The 19,802-nt window shown below is 40.4% G+C and overlaps 2 protein-coding genes across 2 annotated transcripts in view; one reads left to right on the top strand and one right to left on the bottom strand.

Annotated features, from left to right (window-relative positions):
* The window catches only part of LOC311232594 (tripartite motif-containing protein 14-like), a gene marked incomplete at both ends in the record, with an annotated part of 407,443 nt that overhangs the window by 378,327 nt on the left and 9,314 nt on the right, over window positions 1-19,802 (bottom strand). The gene's annotated exons all lie outside the window — the stretch shown is intronic.
* Window positions 1-19,802, top strand: part of LOC311232563 (uncharacterized protein) — a 51,090-nt gene that overhangs the window by 23,925 nt on the left and 7,363 nt on the right. The window contains exons 9-11 of the mRNA XM_084319420.1: window positions 9,850-9,997; window positions 11,280-11,376; window positions 16,305-16,561. Coding sequence (XP_084175546.1) covers window positions 9,850-9,997; window positions 11,280-11,376; window positions 16,305-16,561 — 502 coding nt within the window. The remainder of the gene's footprint in view (window positions 1-9,849; window positions 9,998-11,279; window positions 11,377-16,304; window positions 16,562-19,802) is intronic.

The raw sequence follows: 19,802 nt of genomic DNA, 5'->3' as shown, positions 1-19,802 counted from the left end.
CTCTAAAACCCATAAAACTGATTTAAAATGTGTACAGATAGTATCCACTTAAGCATAGTATACCAGTGATTAATATTTGAGCCAAAACTGATGGATATTCTATTTTGAATTTAGTACAGTTATTGACAATCATTGGTTACCCCGCATAACAAATGGTCGCCCCAAATGATGAGAGTAGTTAAAAGTCTATTTAAAATGTTACACAATGCAGTTCAGACAAAAGAAAACTGAACAATGTTTTTATTACAATCTTTTCAAGTGGTCAACAAAAATATTCTTCAATTCATTCAAATATCACAAAAGTAAAACATGTTAACATGCGAGGGCCCACATGTGGGCCCTCTTGAGGAAGATTTTCCCACCTGTACTTTGTCAACCTCTACCGGCTCGGGTGTGCATATATTTTAATACAATATATATATCGAATTAAAGCCCTATTTGTTGCCTGTCGATAGCCATTTCAGGTGACACAATCCGTTCAGCGGTTCTCGAGTTACATGCAGATATGTGAGGTGTGCGCCGAAGTACACAGTGTTGTACAAATACAACACCGACTCCCGGGGCTCTAGCTCCGTCAATCATTTGGCACGGTAGGTTACAAGCTTCGTCAGGAACATTCAAATATCACAAATGTTAAAAACATTAAACATTCAAAAAGTTTAAGTGCAATACACATTACATGCTTCAGGAACTTGAAAATTTCACAAATGTCCATTTTCATGTCCTCATATCATCATTGGTTTTGTCAATGTATGAGACCGAGAAGGTGGGTTAAGTAGCATCACTTTTGTGATGGTAGTCACATTGGACAGGGATTAACAATTTAAGTCAATAATAAAAGGTAAACAGAGTTGTATGTATGGAATAAAAATTAAACCACAATACAGTTCTATAGAGTCAATAAACAATAACCACCAACATAGTTGCATGGATGAAATCAACGCTAAACAACTACAACACAGTTGTATCAGTTCCTTTTAGGGATGGCACGATACCACTTATTCATGTCCGATACTGATATCACAGCCTTGAGTATCTGCCAATACCGATACCCATCCGATACTCCCTTAAAAAACAAAAACCTGTGTTTAACATAGCCATCTATAAAACATCAAAAACTCCCCTAAAGGAAGAAATACATACCACACATGACTCAGTTATGCAATAGTGCTGCTGCTTTTTATTTTGTTCAAATTATTTAGTTAATACGTTAATAAGACTACAGCGATTTCATGACTGCTAACGTTGTTGTCACGCTACTACTGTTCACGTGATGGCATGCTTTACGGCCTGTATCGGATCGATATCCAATCCTGTGAATTTGGCCAGTATCGGACCAATACCGATACTGAGTATCGGATTGGTGCCATCCCTAGTTCCTTTTATATTATCTCATGGTAAACTGCAGGCATTTCAAATTGAGGTACATGTGCATGTTTTAACAAATCAGGCAACCTGAACACCTAGAATAAGAAGCACACCAAAAAACAAAACACTGATATTTTTTACATTTAGTTAAATGATTAATGTTCGGTTATGACATCATACGGTGACATCACGAATGTTCCAGAACGTTCGATCATGACATCATACTGTGACATCAGAAATGTTCTAGAACGTGCGGTCATGACATCATACTGTGACATCACAAATGTTCCAGAACGTTTGATCATGACATCATACTGTGACATCACAAATGTTATAGAACGTTCAGTCATGACATCATACTGTGACATCACAAATGTTCTAGAATGTTCTATTATGACAAAATAAGATGGTTCAATGACTTTATCTAAATCCAATCAATATTCCTAATGCCGTGTCAATGTAAGGTTATAAAAATAAACATAAACATTCATACAATACAATATAGCTTTGGCTCCTACAGTCAACATTCCCCAAAGATATATCAAACACGAAACAAACTTTGATCAGATTATAATGGAGATGTTGCACAGTGCAATCCACTGAACATTTATTGTTGAAATATGTCACTGTTGATCATGAGCTGGATATATAACTTATGGTTTCAAGGGATGTTAAACCTACTGTAGAATCAAAGTAAATGTTAGTGATTCAAATCCTCATTTAGAGGTAGGGGATCCACCACAGCTTGCCCTGCTGCTCTTCTCTACTTCTACACCAGCCAGAACTGGTGGAGTGTTCTCCATGGATGGTGGTGTCAGGTCCAGCATTGCCTTTTCCATCTTTTTCCTTCTCCCTGTAACCTCTGGATGCAACCTTCTCCCTCTCCAATAGCTCATCTGACTTCACATATGGAATCTTGCCCTGTTGTTTTCTTCTCTGGTAGCTGAAACAATGGTGTATACTGTGATACTGATTCTGGTGGGCTAAATTACATACAAACTTAAGTTCAAGATATTACAGAAAAGGTCATTCCTAATCCTACTAACATGACAGTTTGAAATACACCAGAGAAAAATATACTGCATGTTACCTACCTATAGTTTTTTTTACCTTCTCTTTTCCTGGCAAGATAGTCGGCTCTTGCTGTAGGGTCTGCATTGACCCGCTGTCTGTAGTGAGCAGTCTTCTGTTTGCTTGTTTGTGCCATCTAGAAAATAGGTTAAACTAGTTAAACATGACTAATACATGTACAATTACCTAAATGGAATGTCATGCTATACCGTTTAAAAAAGAATCTCGTAAGATTGTACAATACTAAAAAATAAACATTAATTCCTAAATAGGAATGAAAAATTACAGAAATGTTGAAAAATATATGTCAAAGTATACAAAGAGTTATGCTAAAACAAAGAACTTTATGTATATAAATCATGAATAAAATATAAATATACAGAAACCACAAATACAGGACATATATCTATCATCTAAAACACTCTGCAGTGGTCGCCCCACATGATACTCGGTCGCCCAGATGATGTTTTTAAGGTCAGTCAAATATTACAGGCTAACCATTAGCTACAGAAACCAAACTAGCTAGCTCTTACCACATGTCACTATCAAATTCATCATCAAAATATAGATTTTCAGATCAAACGTATTATTCACAGTTTTGGGGCGGTCGTCCCACAAGACATCCAAAAGTGGCAACTACATTACAGCAGTTAAAAAGAGATTTATTTGCCAATATGAAAGAGACTTACTAACCTGCTAGTTGTTTCTCTGGGTCCCTCACATGTGACTGGCTGATGCAACATCCTGTCCTTGAGGTGGTTTCAAAATAAAAGTCCCACAATTGTGTTTTCTTGATGGTCGCCCCAGATGATATTTCATAAAATTAACATATGCGGACAACATTCGTTTGTATATTATGATGGAAGTATATGTGCAAATGCTTCATAATTTTGTCAATGAATGCAAAACATGTTTGAAATTATGCCAAATAGGGCAAGGGAAATATTTAAATAGATTTAAAGTGATTTTAAGCCGGTTGTCCAAATAGAAGTCAATGCTGGACGGTCGCCCCACATGGACATTTGACACTTCAGATAGCAGAAAAATTACCAATAACTCAAATGTTTGGAGGAGTTAGAGTGGGTCTGTATATGGGGAAGGTATTAGAGATACATGTAATCTTTTTATGAATTTTAATGTTTTTTTTAAGGTAAGAAATTCAGTGGGACAGAAAAACTAGGCGTCACGTCATTGACCCGTAAACAACATGATTTGGGCGTGTATACGTATTATACAAACCGGAAATAGATCGCCTCGATCCCCATCACATAACTGGGATCTGTTTGCTCCAGTATCATCGCACAACGCTAAGAGGAGGATGCCGTGAGTTTCAGCGTGAGTGTTTATCATTATCGATACAAACTGCTCTTTGATTTTATTTTATTTTATTAGGATCCCCATTAGCTGGTGCGATAGCAACCAGCTAGTCTTCCTGGGGTCCACACACAAAAAAACATACAAAAACAATCACTATATTGCAAAAACAAAATGATTAAAAGTCAGTACACGCAATGCATAATGAAACTACTGTAACAATTAAGATAGCTAAAATTACATTAGTGTAAAACAAAAACAAAAAATTACTTTACAGTGTTAAAAATAATTTAAAAACTATTTAAGATTATTTTTAAAAGTGAATCTACTGTAAATGCAGCAGAGGTTCCGAGGCAGGCCATTCCAAAGAGTTAATGCTCTAAAAATAAAAGATCTCCCAAAGCGCTGGTTCTAGGACCTGGCAATTCAAGCTGCCCACTACTGGAACCTCTAGTGTAATGCTCGTGCACAGTATTACTAAAAACAACCTGATTATGTATAAAAACAGGAGTTTTACTGCTCATGACCAACTTGAACAGCACAAGTATATTAAAAGACAATCTATTTTCAACGTTAAGCCAAGAGAGGCGGGCATGCATACGGCTCACATTAGACCTTAGTGAGCAGCCCAGTACCAACCGTGCTGCCCTGTTCTGGACCACCTGGAGCTTCCTGAGGTCACCACTGGCAGCAGATGACCACATCGCAGAGCAATAGTCAAGATGACATAAAACTAAACTTTGCACGACATAAAAGGGGACGGGCAACAAAAGAAGCACATTTCCTGGAAATACCAATTGCTCTTCCCATTTTTTGTTTGCTATCATTTCTCGCATCATATAACCTTTGTTTAAAATAGTCCCTTTTTTTTACCTTGTTTAGTTTTGTCACCTGATTGCGTAAAGCACAGTATTTATGCCTGTCATCAATTGAACCAGAACTGACTGCTCAATATATCACCCATACTACATAAAGCATCTAACGACTATCACGGAATTATAAACGACCCCCCTCCCCCCCCTCTGTTCACCCGCGCATGATCAGTCATAACGTTTAGGACCATGTACAGTTGAAATGTTTAATATAGCGTCGATCGGTATCAAACTGCATTTGATTATCTAATATATGCATTTGTGCCTATATCTCACGTTCTGGGAAATACTGCAGAAAACGATAACATATTTATACTCTAGACGGTATTTTTGTATGAATGTGTGAATGAAAAAGTAAAACGTTCCTACATCCTGAACGATAGATAATCGATGTTGAATGGGCCATAGTAATGTCAATTTAGCAATACAATTTAAAAAGTTATAGCCCTGCAAAGAAGGTGAACATCTCCATAGACTTACAGTGCTGGCAGAGATCAAACAGCGATGGATATAAGCGTGGCAGAGAATGGGTTAAGCCCTAGCCAATAGCCTTATTTTCAGAATATTAGCCTAAAAGTACATTCCCAAGTAAATGGAAGATTGCTCCACTTCTACAAGGGCCATATGCATGTTCTTGGTATCTATGGACCTCAGGGAATGTATTCCCAGTGTCCGAAATATTGTCTGTTTTTTCCCATCTTTGACGGTGAATAACACCATGCTAATATTGACCAGACGTGAAAAATGAGCACCACCTTCAGCACCTTCTTGAGATCAAGTGCAGGCCTGTACACTGCGATGATCTCGTCGCAAATTGCCCCTTAATTTGGCCGTTGCGAGTTGGAAATATTATTTGGGAGCAACGTTGCGAGTTGTGATTTCAACCCTTCATTCGCATTTCACTCCTAAATTAATCCATACAAATTGGATACATTTTTTAAAAAACATTAGCCTACAACCAAGGCTGTACAGTGCACAGTGTATGTCGTGGTGCTATGAAAGAATCTTGTCGGCAATGAATGAACTTACTGCGATCACCGATAGCCTGAGTGAAAAAAAAAGATTTGCGTGTGGAATGAATCTGGGTCACGCTATATACTTGGTACTTGTAGTCTATCGTGCGATTAAAGACCATGTCCCTATCTGCGTAGTCTATACATCCAACACCAAATCCCATAATTCCTAGCAAAACGAAACTGAATGTGGCCTCTTCCTTTCAATATGGACTATTGCATCGCCAAAGAAGCACCTCATTTCAATACATTTAAGACGCAAATTTTGCTCTGCAAGAACAACGGAGTGGATATCAGTCCATCTTATGACAACCACGTCCGATGTGGAGAGATGATAAGATGATGATGATTGACGTGATGATGTTATGATTGATTGAAGGGGAGTCGGACACGGACACTTCTAACGTTCAGGTTCAGCCATCGATTTGGTGAGTAGTAGTAGCCCACTATTAGGACGTGAAATACTGTCTACTTAAATTTATAAAATATCAACCTATCTATCCATCTAATAATGAGACAATATGCAAATAAGATAATACTAATAATTGTCACGGTGTCCCCGTATATGAAATGAAAGTGGCTTGCAACTTTACTGCTGGTAAAATCACTGTTTATTTCTCGTTTAGCATAGTATTACATTCCACTTCTATAAACAATCAAAGTCCTACCGTAAGAGCCTCATACGGGTCAATTAAACCTTTTTGATTAGTCTTTCCTTCGAGCTAAGTTGGACTGAACATTTCACTGTCAAAAGCGCAAATGTAAATAAGGTTGCGTCGCAACACGGTTTTCAAAATAAAGGTCACATATACAAATACCTCTCAATTCTTACTAAAAAAAGTCCCGGATATACATAAACATTAATTGGCATAGATCTCTATAAACGGCCCAACACATTGATCACTTTAGGCACACACTGAAACCAGTAACATCACAAATATGAAGCAGGTAATTACCCATACAAATAATAAACCTTTCATGGGGTTATTTACAATAATAATTCATTTGATTTCTAAAGCACTTTTCATTGTGAAACAAATGTATGCAGAGTTTCTTGTCCTCCTGATTAATGCAATGGTGTGTGTGTTGTGGTGATCTCATTCAAGGAGCACTACACAAGCGCGCACACACACACACACAGTTTGTTGTTTTTGTTCTATTAGTGATTTACACACTTTCTCGGTTGGTTCATTATAAAAGATACAAACCTGAAAACAAACGCACTTAAATGTTAAATAAAAGGACCACAGTAATGAGGCAGGAACATATTTTTTTAATAATGGTAAAATTGTTATTTAAAAATTTGCCCCTAAAAAATATTTTTTGCCCCTAAATTTCTCATTTAGGGGCAAGTGTGCCCCTAGTGAAAAAGCTTAGCGTACAGCCCTGAAGTGTACAAAAAATCTAAGCAAATGAATAAAGGGCAGATGGCGGCTGGGTGGCGCAGCGGAGATTGTGCTCGTCACCAATGCAAGAGACTCCGGTCTCGAATCCGGGTGTCGGCGTTGCCTCCGGCTTGGGCCAGCCGTCATACTAACTCATTGGCAGAGTTAGAGGGTGGAAGTCGATGGGTGGGGATTTGGACGTTGTGGACAGCGACTCCTACAGGTCGGTTGGGGGACGCCTGCACAGCAGAGACGGGAAGTAGCGGGGGTAGTGTGAGCCTCCCATGCGTTACACCTCGCCACTGAGAGTCTGCGCTGGCAGGTGAAAAGATGTGACAGGCTGCCTCCTCGTGTACCGGAGGGGACGCGTGAATGCTTTACCCAACGCAGTTGTGCGATTTGCAAATCTGATTGGCCACTGACGTTTCTGGTCATGTGACATGTGCACCAATCGTGTGACTGCAAGTTCTTTCGACGGTTAAGCTTAGGCACTCTTTCGAAGTTGGTTAAGGTTAGAGTTTGTCTTAGAGCGTGACGGCAAGTTCTTTCGCCGGTTAAGCTTAGGCACTCTTTCGAAGTTGGTTAAGGTTAGAGTTTGTCTTAGAGCGTGACGGCAAGTTCTTTCGCCGGTTAAGCTTAGGCACTCTTTCGAAGTTGGTTAAGGTTAGAGTTTGTCTTAGAGCATGGCGATAGAACGCCAGGTGCTTTGCAGGCTGTTCGACGCGGAAATGGGCAAAGACACAGCTCGTCACGCTATTGGGCGCACATGTCACATGACCAGAAACGTCAGTGGCCAATCAGATTTGCAAATCGCACAACTGCGTTGGGTAAAGCATACACGCGGAGGGGACACGTGATGCAAGGCTTCTACGGTTCTATCCTCTCTACAACCGACCAGTGGGGGGCATAGTCGAGCAACGTTCAAGACAGGGGAGGGGAGAATTAGAAACACGAAATTGGGATGGGAGAAAAATTGAAAATAAGGAGAAAAAGTGGATAAAAAAAAAGAATAAGGGGCAGATGATTTACAGGGGGTTTTGTATACAGTACTGAATTTTGCCATCCGGACACATGCTATTTGAAATATGAATATAGAATATCAGACCTATAAATTACCTTATTATGGCCAGGTCATACATACTGTACATCTATGGATCGGGCCAAATCTCCTCTTTCCAATGGCAGAGTTAAATCTGGATATAGTATCACCAGGCGCCCGTTACAGGGCAGCAAAGACCGTGAATGAAATCTACTGTAAGTATAGTTGTATAATGTCCATAGCTCTGCCATTTTCACCGGATTGCGACGCGTTTTTTCTAGACGTTTGCAGAAAGGTAAAGAAACGATATACGTTGTATTTTCTGGCAATATCGTTGAGGTTTGTTCGACACGTGAGATATAAACACGAAAACCACGTCAGAAAAACGACGTAAAATATGGTTGGACTTGCGTTGCCGGCAGCTGGTGTGAGCTGGGTAGTGTAGTTTTATGAAATTTCAGTGTTGGGTCTCCTCTTTCTTAGGACTACAACGATTTCATGAGTGCTTCTTCTCACGTCTAAACCGTCCGGTGCAATGCGCAGACATTTTTATAAGCTCATATTTCACTAATAACACTTACAATTAGGGATGTTCGATATTGGCTTTTTTACTGATACCGATATTGTCCAACTCTTAATTTCCGATACCGATATCAACCGATACCGATGTATGCAGGGTTCCCCCCCCCCCAAAAACTGAATAATTTCAGGTAATTAACATTACATATCTCTTGTCGTGGAATTAACACATCATTATGCATACTTTTGACAATAACTAAAATCAGAATTTGTTCTTACTTGCTTGCCTGGGTAAATAAAGGTTAAATAAATGTAAAAAAAAATATATATATATATATATTTTTTTTTAAACCGATACCGATGATTTCCGATATCACATTTCAATGCCAATATCGGCCGATAATATCGGTAGGCCGATAATATCGGACTTCCCTACTTACAATCATTGGTAAACAAACGTAGTGCTGAAAATATACACTTACTGCTCTTTTGATAGGGGTAGGGTCTTTACTCTTGGCTACATTTGCAAAAAGAAACGCAACATTACTTAATACGGACTATTGATCTAATTACGACGTGAAATAAATCTCGTACCGGGCCGATTGGGCTTAAAAGGTTAAGGAGCAAAATGATCAAATTACTTTAAACTAGTGATGACGAGATGGTCTTAAAAATATGCCTGAACGACAAGCTTCTCAGATTCATTATTATCTTAGATACCTGATAATTCAATTCAAACCTTTCTTTATTCTCGAAAGGACAATTGAGGTCACCCTCATTTTCAATGTCGTCGAGACTTAGACATTTCAATGCATACTTTTTTTTTAGGGCTGGGACTTTATCGCATTAATTTCGATTAATTAACTAATCGCACTATACTTTTTTTTGTACTCCAGACACAGCGGAACGTTTCTCAGTGGACGAGTTCCAGGCATACCGTTTATACAGTTGCACAGTGTGCATTGGGTGATGTCAGACAGTTGTAGGCTATCATGGGAAAAGTTGAGACTGCGTTGCTTGGCCCGTTGAATGGGAGCAGCACACGACCCGCAAAACATAGAACCCACCAATCCCTCCGTGACCACACACAAACAATCCAAGCACACTCAAACTACCCGCATAATGATATTTGTTGATATGAGTAGATATCTGTGGATACGAGCTGAGGCAGATTCTAGGCCGTAACAACAATCCAGGTAAAACTGTCTGATATTAACCGTGTTTTGATATTTCTGTCCGGTCCTGGTTCTGCTGTTTCTCCGTTCCAGAAGCATGCCGTCGTCCTTCAGAGGTGCTCATGGAAAGATAGTCTACAGTCTGGAAGCGAAGCTCGCCAGGAGCTGGCGGATGGACAAGACGGCGGAGAAGGAGCTGAACTTTGTCTCCACGTACATTCACAACATTGACCACCTGATGGTGAGTGAGAACCTGAAGAGACGAGCGGGTTTCCAGTCTTTTCACAAGAGCTACTCTTGGAAATTAAAAGTTCACGAGAGCTCCTCAATTCTTATTTAGTATTCATGGGCCTAATTTGTTATTGAAACAGTAAAGGTATGGATTACCAATCAGAGCCAAGCGTGGATTAGCATTAAGCGTTTGCTTAATCATTCACATACTTTTTGATTGCTGTCCCTGTGTCACATTCTCCATGTGAATCTCTCTTGAGATATTGATTAAAGTGACTATAGAAGAAAATATTGATTAATTAATTTATAATTTAAACATCCAAAATGAATGTTGTTGTTTACATGTTGAATAAATTCATATTATGATAATCATGTGGAATATTCTTCTGATATTAATAAATATCACGATATGTAAACCAAACAGGATGCAAAATAACAACATGAGTCCCAATGCTGTTCATTACATTGAACTGGTTGGGCACAGAGAACCAGTTCTAATAGGAATCGGTTCCTAACTTCCGGTTCTGGAACCGGAAGTAACATATTTGCATTTCGATTCTTAATTTCAATTATAAAAAAAAAAAAAATGTTAATTAATACCCTAGTTACAGTACAGCAACCAAATTAAACTGTATCAAGTCAACTGACAATGTGAATAGTATGGAAAAAATTAAAGATAAAAAAAAAAAAAAAAAAAAAAATCCTGCGAAATAAGCTGTGACCTGTTTTGACCTGCACATCAAAGAATCGGAATCGAGAATCGTTTAGAACAGGAATCGAAGTGGGGAATCGGATATATAACCAAAACTCGGTTATCTTCAAATAACATCCCCTCAAATATTGTTAGCATTTATTTAGATGACAGAATTGTGCGCAACGATATCAAAACAAAAGACTAAATCCCCTCTGACTGGCTCAAAACACTGACTCTGATTCATTCAGAGGACTGAATCTCCTCTGACTGGCTCAAAACACTGACCCTGGGTCAGTCAGAGGACTGAATCTCCTCCCCACCACACAGGTTCTCTATCACACCTCAGTGTTGTCTTCGGCTCACCAAACAGGAAAATCAACACCAGAAGCCAGCAGGCAACTAGCACGACATAAAACACAAACAGACATAGACAGGGTTACACATTAGAGACACATAAAAAACTGGTAATGTCTGTGGCTTTCGTCTTGTTGGTCACTTTGCAGAATTAAGGATGCTAATGGCCACTTGGAATGAAGCACTTCTTGAATATACAGAGAACATTGCTGCTCCTCTCTGATGACTCTGTCGTGTGTTCTAGTCCCGTCAGGTTGGGTCAACGGATAAAGAGATGGGCTTGTTCTCCAAAGGACAGGTCCACATGGATGTCTCTCTGGACAGGACCGCTTATTCGCCAGGTAACGTAATTAACAGTATTACAATATAAATAATAAATAATAACTTTATTTGTATAGCACTTTTCATACAGAGGTTGCAGTTCAAAGTGCTTAACAATAGCCTCCATTTAGGTATTTTAGCTGATATTCTAAACCAGCATGACTTAACAATAACTACAAGAATAGAAAGGATTGATTGATTGATTGATTGACTGAATGATTCTTTATTAGTTATTTACAGGGGTGGAAAGTACTTGAGTAATTGTACTTTGTTACAATACTTAAGTACTGTTTTTGGGGGATTTGTACTTTACTAGAGTATTATTAGGTTTGTATACTTGTACTTTTACTCAATTACATTTCAGAGAAAAAAAACATACTTTTTACTCCTTACATTTAAAATGCAGACTTACAAAGTACAAATCTCGCAGGTCCAACTATTTGAATTAGTATATTTGTTTCTCTGGCCGAACTAACGTTAACATTATTAATCCTGCAGCAGCATTTTATTTAAAAACAGCCAATCAAATCCCCATCAATGGAAAATGAACCCGCCCATACCCATGCTGATTGGTCCTTGTGCAAGACTAGAAAGCGGGGTTCTTTGATTAAACACCTGCTATCAGAAGAATACAGTCAGAATTTTTTTTTTACTTTTACTTTACATTTAAAAGTAGAAACTTTTTGACTTTTACTCAAGTGTGTTTTTAGCCAGATACTCTGACTTTTACTTGAGTACGATTTTGAGGGATGTCCGATATTATCGGCCTACCGCACAGCAAATTATCGCGTTATAACTACTAACTACTAAACTATGAAACTAAACACAATGTATATTCTATCTATACAAACTTGTACAATACAAGGTATATGTTAGCAGCAGTGTGTGCGTGTAACGAGTGTGCTTGTGTAGTGTGTAAGTCACTAGGGTGCTTTTGTGGGTATGCTTGTGTAACCGGTCTTATTTGACATGCCCTGAGTGGGAGTCGAACCCCGGTCTCCCGCGCTGCGGGGCGACATCGCTGACCGCTATACCTGCCTCTGGGGAGTGAGTTTACTTGCAGTACCGCTTAACGTCCACAGCCACTTCACTACACTGTCCATTGTGACTGTGGATAGACATGCGGTACCTCCGTTACACTTGTGTGATGATTTAGAGCAGGGGTCAGCAACCTTTTTGACATGGAGTGCCTGTTTGAAATATAGTTGTAACTAGTGTGCCTCAACAATATTCCATGCATCGTAATTTTTTTTCTTCTCATAATCAGGTCTTTTTAACACTTTGATCGCCATGGTTAAATTCATAATTTACCATCCCTAGCCAGCTCTATTTGTCTATGGAGAAGTTCCCCTTCTTTGCAGGGCTATAACCTTTTAAATTCTATTGCTAAATTGACATTATTATGGCCCATTCAATGTCCTATATCCATTGTTCAGGGTGTAGCAACGTTATACTTTTTCATTCACATTATTCATACTAAAATATGGTCTAAAGTATAAGTATGTTTATTTTTTTTTATCCACTTTTTCTCCCATTTTCTATATTTTCTCCCATCCCAATTTCGTATCATCCAATTAAACCCTCCCCTGTCACGAACGCTGTTTCTTACCTCCCACAAGCCGGCTGCAATGTGGACTAAGTCATACATAGCACAAGTCCCCTCCGGTACTTGAGGTAACAGCAGTCGCATCTTTTCACCTGCGCAGCTCGATCTCTCAGTGGCGAGGAGTAACACGTGGGAGGCTCACGCTGCCCCCGACACATCCTGATTCTACTGTGCAGGCGCACCAACCGACCTGTAGGAGTCGCTGTCCACAACGCCCGATCCCCACCCATCAGTTTCCCACCCCCTAATACGGCCAATGTGTATTAGTATGGTCGGCCAGCTAAACTGAAAGCAATGTGGCGAGCGCCTTGCCCACTACGCCACGTAGCCGCCCAAGTATAAGTATGTTTTTATCGTTTTCTGCAGCTTTCTCCAGAACTTGATTTATAGCCCCAAATGCATTATATTGATGATCAAATACAGTTTGGTAGCGATCGGTGCCAGATGAAAAATTTCAACTGGAGGTACTTCTAGAAGTTACTATGTATCGTCTGATATTGACCGGATGGGCGGGGGGTCGTTTATAATTCCGTGGGCAACGTTATATCATTCGTCTAGTGTGGGTCATATGGTCATCAGAGCAGTTTATATGGAACACGTTAGAAAATAACGCTGGATCTTACCGTATCTTCCTCGCGCCGTTGGACGATCAGCTTGGAGTAGACAGTTTTCGATTATGGGATGTTGATATAGATGAACCATTTCCAGGTTGTATAATACTATATACGTCCAAATAACGTTGTTTATTGAGTTAGGGCGAGCGATTGATTATCCAGTGTGTTGAGATGGAGTCCGGCTAACGATCGCGAGTGCCCGGACGAAATATGGATGCGTCCTGTTTGGCGCGTCACTTCCTGTTGGCCGATCGGCCACCAGATGGCGCTCTTGAACCGTTAGACAGTTGAGTGGAGCTCACCAGTACATCTCATGTCTCCGGAGGAGAACTATGATTTCGATCACAGATTTTTGAAATATTGATATCAAAGACGAGTTACGGCGTCTTCGGCAGAATGAGCATGGCGAGCAAAGACGAGTTACGGCGTTCCCGGCGATTAAAGTGTTAATGATCATTTTTACATTATTACATCATTATTGTTATTGTTATTATTAACAATATTATTATGATGGTTGTATCAACCCTAAATCTGAGTTGGGGGGGGGGGGGGGGGTGCAATGCAGACAAACAGCTGCATAGTGCATACAGTGCGACCATTTCACTCACATTTGCCCATTCATTATTGGACACATCACATACCATTGGTGTGTGTACTGTACATGTGCTGTCATAGCTCCACCTACAGGCCTAATGGAGAACACCAGGAGAACACCAGGATGTGAATGGAGGGTGAATGTGAGGTATATCGTGTAAATAATTTTTGATTGATTGCAAGACTACACTGTACAAAAAATATAATAAGTTACCAGAACTTAAAAATATTGAGTTCAGTTACTGTGCATTAAGGTTTTCAGTTTTCAATCCATAATAAATTAACAGAAAAATAAGTACCACATTATTTCAACCTAATAAAACTATGTTTATTGTCATTGTTTTAAGAACACAAGTTGACTTGGTAATACTCACATTGAGTAAAAAATATTGCTTTTAACATGTGCAATGTTCAATGAAATAGAAAAATAAATAATAAAATGTGTTGATTAATCCCACTGGTCACAATGGTGACCGTAATAATGTTTTTGTTATAAGGCTCTGCAAATGTTACTGAATGATGTAGCGATGTATTTCCAGCTAAATTGAAATAATAAACAAATAAAGGGTCTCAATTAAATATGTGGTAGTAAAAAGAACCTGTGGGAGGATTTCAACAAGATAAATGCGACAACAGTGCAAAATATTTCACTATAATATGTCAAAGCAAAAAAAAAAAAAAAAAAATATAATATCTTTTTTTATTTTTTTTATTTTTTTTTATGCTGCCCCCTGTGCCTATGCAAATGCCCCCGCGTGCCTATGCAGGCACGCGTGCCTAGGGTTGCCTACCCCTGATTTAGAGTGTCAGTCAGTAGTCGTTGGATAACATAAGTGGGTTCAGTCTGCATGTTCGACAATGAAAATCATTGTCTGGAAAGCAAAAGTGACAATTCGAGCAGCCATACACCGGTTCTCGAGCAGCCATACACCGGTTCTCGAGCAGCCATACACCGGTTCTCTCCGTGGATGGCTACTCCATCTCCACAGAGGTAAGGAACCTGGTCATAATACTGGACTCAACCCTCTCATTTCACCCTCATGTCAAGTCTGTCACCAGGTCCGCCTTTTTCCACCTCAGAACCATCTCCCGCCTCCGCCCCTCACTCTCCGACACCTCAGCGCAAACACTTATTCATGCTTTCATCACTTCCCGCCTCGACTACTGTAACGGAATCCTTCTTGGTGCCTCCAAGAAGGTTCAGGATCGCTTACAGTACATCCAAAACTCAGCTGTGAGGGTCCTCACACGCACCAAACCCTGGCAGCACATCACCCCCACCCTGCAAAAACTCCACTGGCTTCCCAACAACTACCGAATCCCCTACAAGATCCTCCTCCTCACCTACAAATCCCTGCACGGGTTGGCCCCTTCCTACCTGACCGACCTACTTCACCCCTACACTCCAGCACGAGGCCTCCGCTCCTCTAACTCCGACCTCCTCACCATCCCCCCGCACCAGGCGTGCCACACTGGGAGACCGAGCTTTTTCTGTAGCTGCCCCCAGGCTGTGGAACTCCCTCTCCCCACCATCCAAGGCTCTGACACCATCAACCTCTTCAAAACACACCTAAAAACACACCTGTTCACATTTGCCTTTGCGCAACACGGCCCTGCTTCCAAGTAGCCCACCCCCTTCCCCCTGACACTTTTCTTATAAGCGACTGATCCCGTTGCTTTTGTTTAGTTTTTTTGTTACTGTTTTGTTACTATATATTCATATTTCATATTTTTACCCTTTCTTTTATATAGCTTCTCTCTTTGTAAAGTGTCATTGAGTCCGAGAAAGGCGCTTCTTTTCTTTAAATCCAATTTATTATTATTATAACAGTCCTTAAAGCTTGAGATTCTCCCCTCTGTTGCAGAATTTAAAACCTTGATCTCCAACCATTGTCAATCAAGTTGGACATGTTTTAATTGATTGTTATCCTTACTTGTCTTATTGTGATGATTTTATATACACATTATGATTTTACTTATTTCTGTATGTACACTCGACGTGACCGTAAATGAGGGAAACCTCAGTTGCCTTCGAGTTTAAATAAAGGTTTGAAATTAAATTAGATTGTTCGGTTGTTAAAGAATCTTGCACATGAGGTCGTACAGCTGAAGGTTTGAAATCTGCTCCCTACAGGCGAGAGCGCGACCGTTGTCGCAAAAGTCAACAACGCCTCCTCTAAAGACATGACGCCCAAGTTCAGCTTGAAGCAGAAGGTCGTGTTCCATGCCCAAGGTCACACCAAGTTGACAGAATCCGTCATCTGCAAAGTGGCCGGAGATGTGATCGTACCCAACACAGAAGGAACATTCATGTGTGCCATGGATATTCCTGCCAACTTGCCCCAGACCATCCACAACTGTGAGATCATCTCCCTGGAGTACCAACTAAAGGTAAGGGCTATTATAAAATCCTAAATGGTGCATTTATATAGCAGTTTTTATCCAAAACACTTAGGCAGTTAGGGGTTAAGTGTTTTGCTCAAGGACACTTTGACACGCTGCCCGGGAGGAGTGGGAGCCAAACCGGGAACCTTCCAATTACCAGACGACTGCTCTACCTCCTGAATCACTGTCGCCTCCATGTAAATCCATGGAGCCATTTACAGGGTTCGTACGGGTGCTGGAAATCCTTGAAAATGCTTGTATTTCAATGTGCTGTTTTCAAGGTTTTAAATGTGCTTGAATTGTGTATAAAGTGCTGGAAAGTTATTGAAATTGTAATTGCACTTTATACTTTCTTATACAACGGCATGCAAATTTCTCGATTCTGATTGGCCATTCACACGTCTTTATTGGTAACAATCCACGGTCCTGGGCTCAGGACCCGCCCACAACCAAATCACATAACCCTCCCCGGCTCACTCCGGGAGAAAACAGGATCGCGGAGATCAAATGGTTATGTTGAAAGCACCATAACGACTAAATATGAAGCGATTCTGTCAAGGGGAATGTGTTAGTATTTTAAACAATGTTGGATGATGTAATTGATGGGTCTTGACTCAATCTAGAACAAAAGAAAAATCGCGGATTGATTGATAGATTAATTGATTGATTTAAATTTCTTCCTTCCTACTTTCTTGCAGCGTTCTCTCTCACACTGTCCGACGCTGGCGTACCCACAAACACACACACACACATACACACACACACACACACACACACACACACACACACACACATACACACACGCACACACACACTGTGACACACACACACACACACACACACACGCACACACACACACACACACTCCTGTCTGCAACAGCGGGGGAGTCAGACTGAGAGAGAAGCAGCGCTGTTTTAAGTGAGCATGGTCTATTGAATTGATTGATTGGTTGATTGCTAATTTTATTACTGTACCCCTGGTTTCCAACTGGTTAAGTTTAGGCTAAAAGAAATAAATAAAAAAATAGGGCGAAGAAAACGTTTTTTTCCTATAGGGCAAAGAAAACGTTTTAATAAATTTTCAATCAATCATTCCAATAATACACAGTTGGATGTGTTAGTTGGTTGGATGCACTTCAAGCTGCTTCCACATGAGGCAACTTCTCTCAATCATTCCAATAATACACAGTTGGATGTGTTAGTTTGGTTGGATGCACTTCAAGCTGCTTCCACATGGAGTTGTGGGAACTACTTTTTCTGGCGGATGGTTTTTTCAATAAATCTTCGATTAATGTGTGTTTATTGTATAGAAATAAGGTTGGATGAATCTGGCAGTTGTATAAAAGCTTTACACCACGTGCAGTCGTGATTTGTGACCAATAAACCATGCCTAGGGGGGTCTAACGACCCTCGGCTGCGCCTCGGGCCTAACAACCACCCCTAGGCATGGTTTATTGGTCACAAACCACTCCTGCGTGTGATGTAATGCTTAAATAATAAATCGCTATCTGACTGAATAGTTTGGTTTTTAGACAAAGAAATAAAATAAGTCGGAGCGACTCGAGCGAGCCTATTTTGCCTTCGCCTTTCACGCAAAATGAAATGTGGCTGGGCTCTACCCGTAGTTTTTTTACCTGTGCCATCTGAGAACAGCGTGCGCGCGCGTGTGGCCAACATGCCGGGAGGCTGTCGTTTTAATGAGCTCTGGCTTGGAGATATAACATAAGTCATGGTTAAAAAGAGGACAACATCCCAGAGTAGCCGTGTGCAACATATGCAGAAAGGACCTGCAGATCTTTACCATGGGGGAGAGCCACATGAAAGGTGAGCCAATGAGCCATGGATGTTATTAACGTGTCTCGGCCTGGCTCGCCAGGTACTACTAAGTTTGAGACTACAAGACTCCACACTTGTCTCCGTAAATGTTCGTTATAAAAATACCACTTCAATAATCGAAATAGTCAAGTAACAGGCAGAATACACTATTGGAATTACAAACTCGTGTTTACCGGACTCTGTTTTTCACCGCAGTGTTTTGAAATAGGCAGCATGTAGCCTAGCTTAATGTTAGGCGAATCAACGTTAGCTAATTTCCTTTCATGTATTTCGAAACACGAAAACTTGTTGTGTATTGAAATGGTATTTTATTTTTATAACAGAACATTTACGGAGACTGGTGTGGAACTGTTGTGGAGCAGTTGTAGTCTGGAACGCAGTAACGTACTGCAGGCCTGTACAGTGCGAGATATATATCGCACGTGCTACAGCAACAGCGGTCTGTGCGATGAATGGATTTACTTCACTAGCACTGGTGCGATAGGGATTCGGTTCATATAGATACTCTTATTTTGAAAATCCTGTAGCGGGTCTCATTTCTGCCCACGCGCAGCTCCAGCTATAATAACTAGGCTCGACAGCTAGCAACATTCAGGTGCATATGATACTCTTATTTTGAAAAAACTCCGTGACAACTCGACGAGTCATATCCGCCCTATCCGTGCTTGCAAGCAGAGCAGCGTGTTGGTGCGCACTGCTGCTGCGTAACACAGCAGTGCGCCTACACGTCCCGAAATAAGTCCGTGGTGTTTTTTTTTTCTCGCAACGGGTCAAATGCATCTACATGCTTTGCACCGTCGCCATTCCTTTATGCGCACATCGCCCGAAATTAACGTTTATGTACCATTACAATCACTACAACGTTAGCAAGCTAACAAGCTAATCCTGATCACAGGCAGAGCCAGCAGACACAGTGTGGAAAGGGAAATGGGGGGGCACTCTCTCCCCTTCCCTGTGTGTGTGTGTGTGTGCGTGCGTGCGTTTGGAAAGACGATGAAGTCACTAGTCAGGACTCAGGACAGGAGTATATTATAGTAAACTGAGGATGGACAGATAATGTTGATATTCAAATATAAAAAATGTCGAGAGGAGTGGAAGTTTGAAGACAGACTAGACTACAATATGATGCAGGGGTGGTGAGTTGAAACAGTGTGTGTGAATGAATGAATGTAAACTTTATTTAACAGATTGCAGAATGGGTACAGTACAGTACGGCTCAATACACACAATTGTTAAGGGGATGCAGACCAGAGAAAGACGTTTGTCTTGTTTACATCAGGGTCCCCCATTGTGTGTGTGTGTCCCAACCGACCCCACTTCTATGTTTCAATAAATTATTTGCATTTAAAACTATTAACGCTGACTCATTCCTTCAGTCCACTCAAAATTATGCTAATATTCCTTATGTTGT

The sequence above is a fragment of the Notolepis coatsorum genome, assembly GCF_963971535.1.
Source record: "Notolepis coatsorum genome assembly, chromosome: 7".
Taxonomy (NCBI): Eukaryota; Metazoa; Chordata; class Actinopteri; order Aulopiformes; family Paralepididae; genus Notolepis; species Notolepis coatsorum.
Note: the sequence above shows the minus strand (reverse complement) of the source record. Positions and strands in the feature narration are given on the sequence as shown.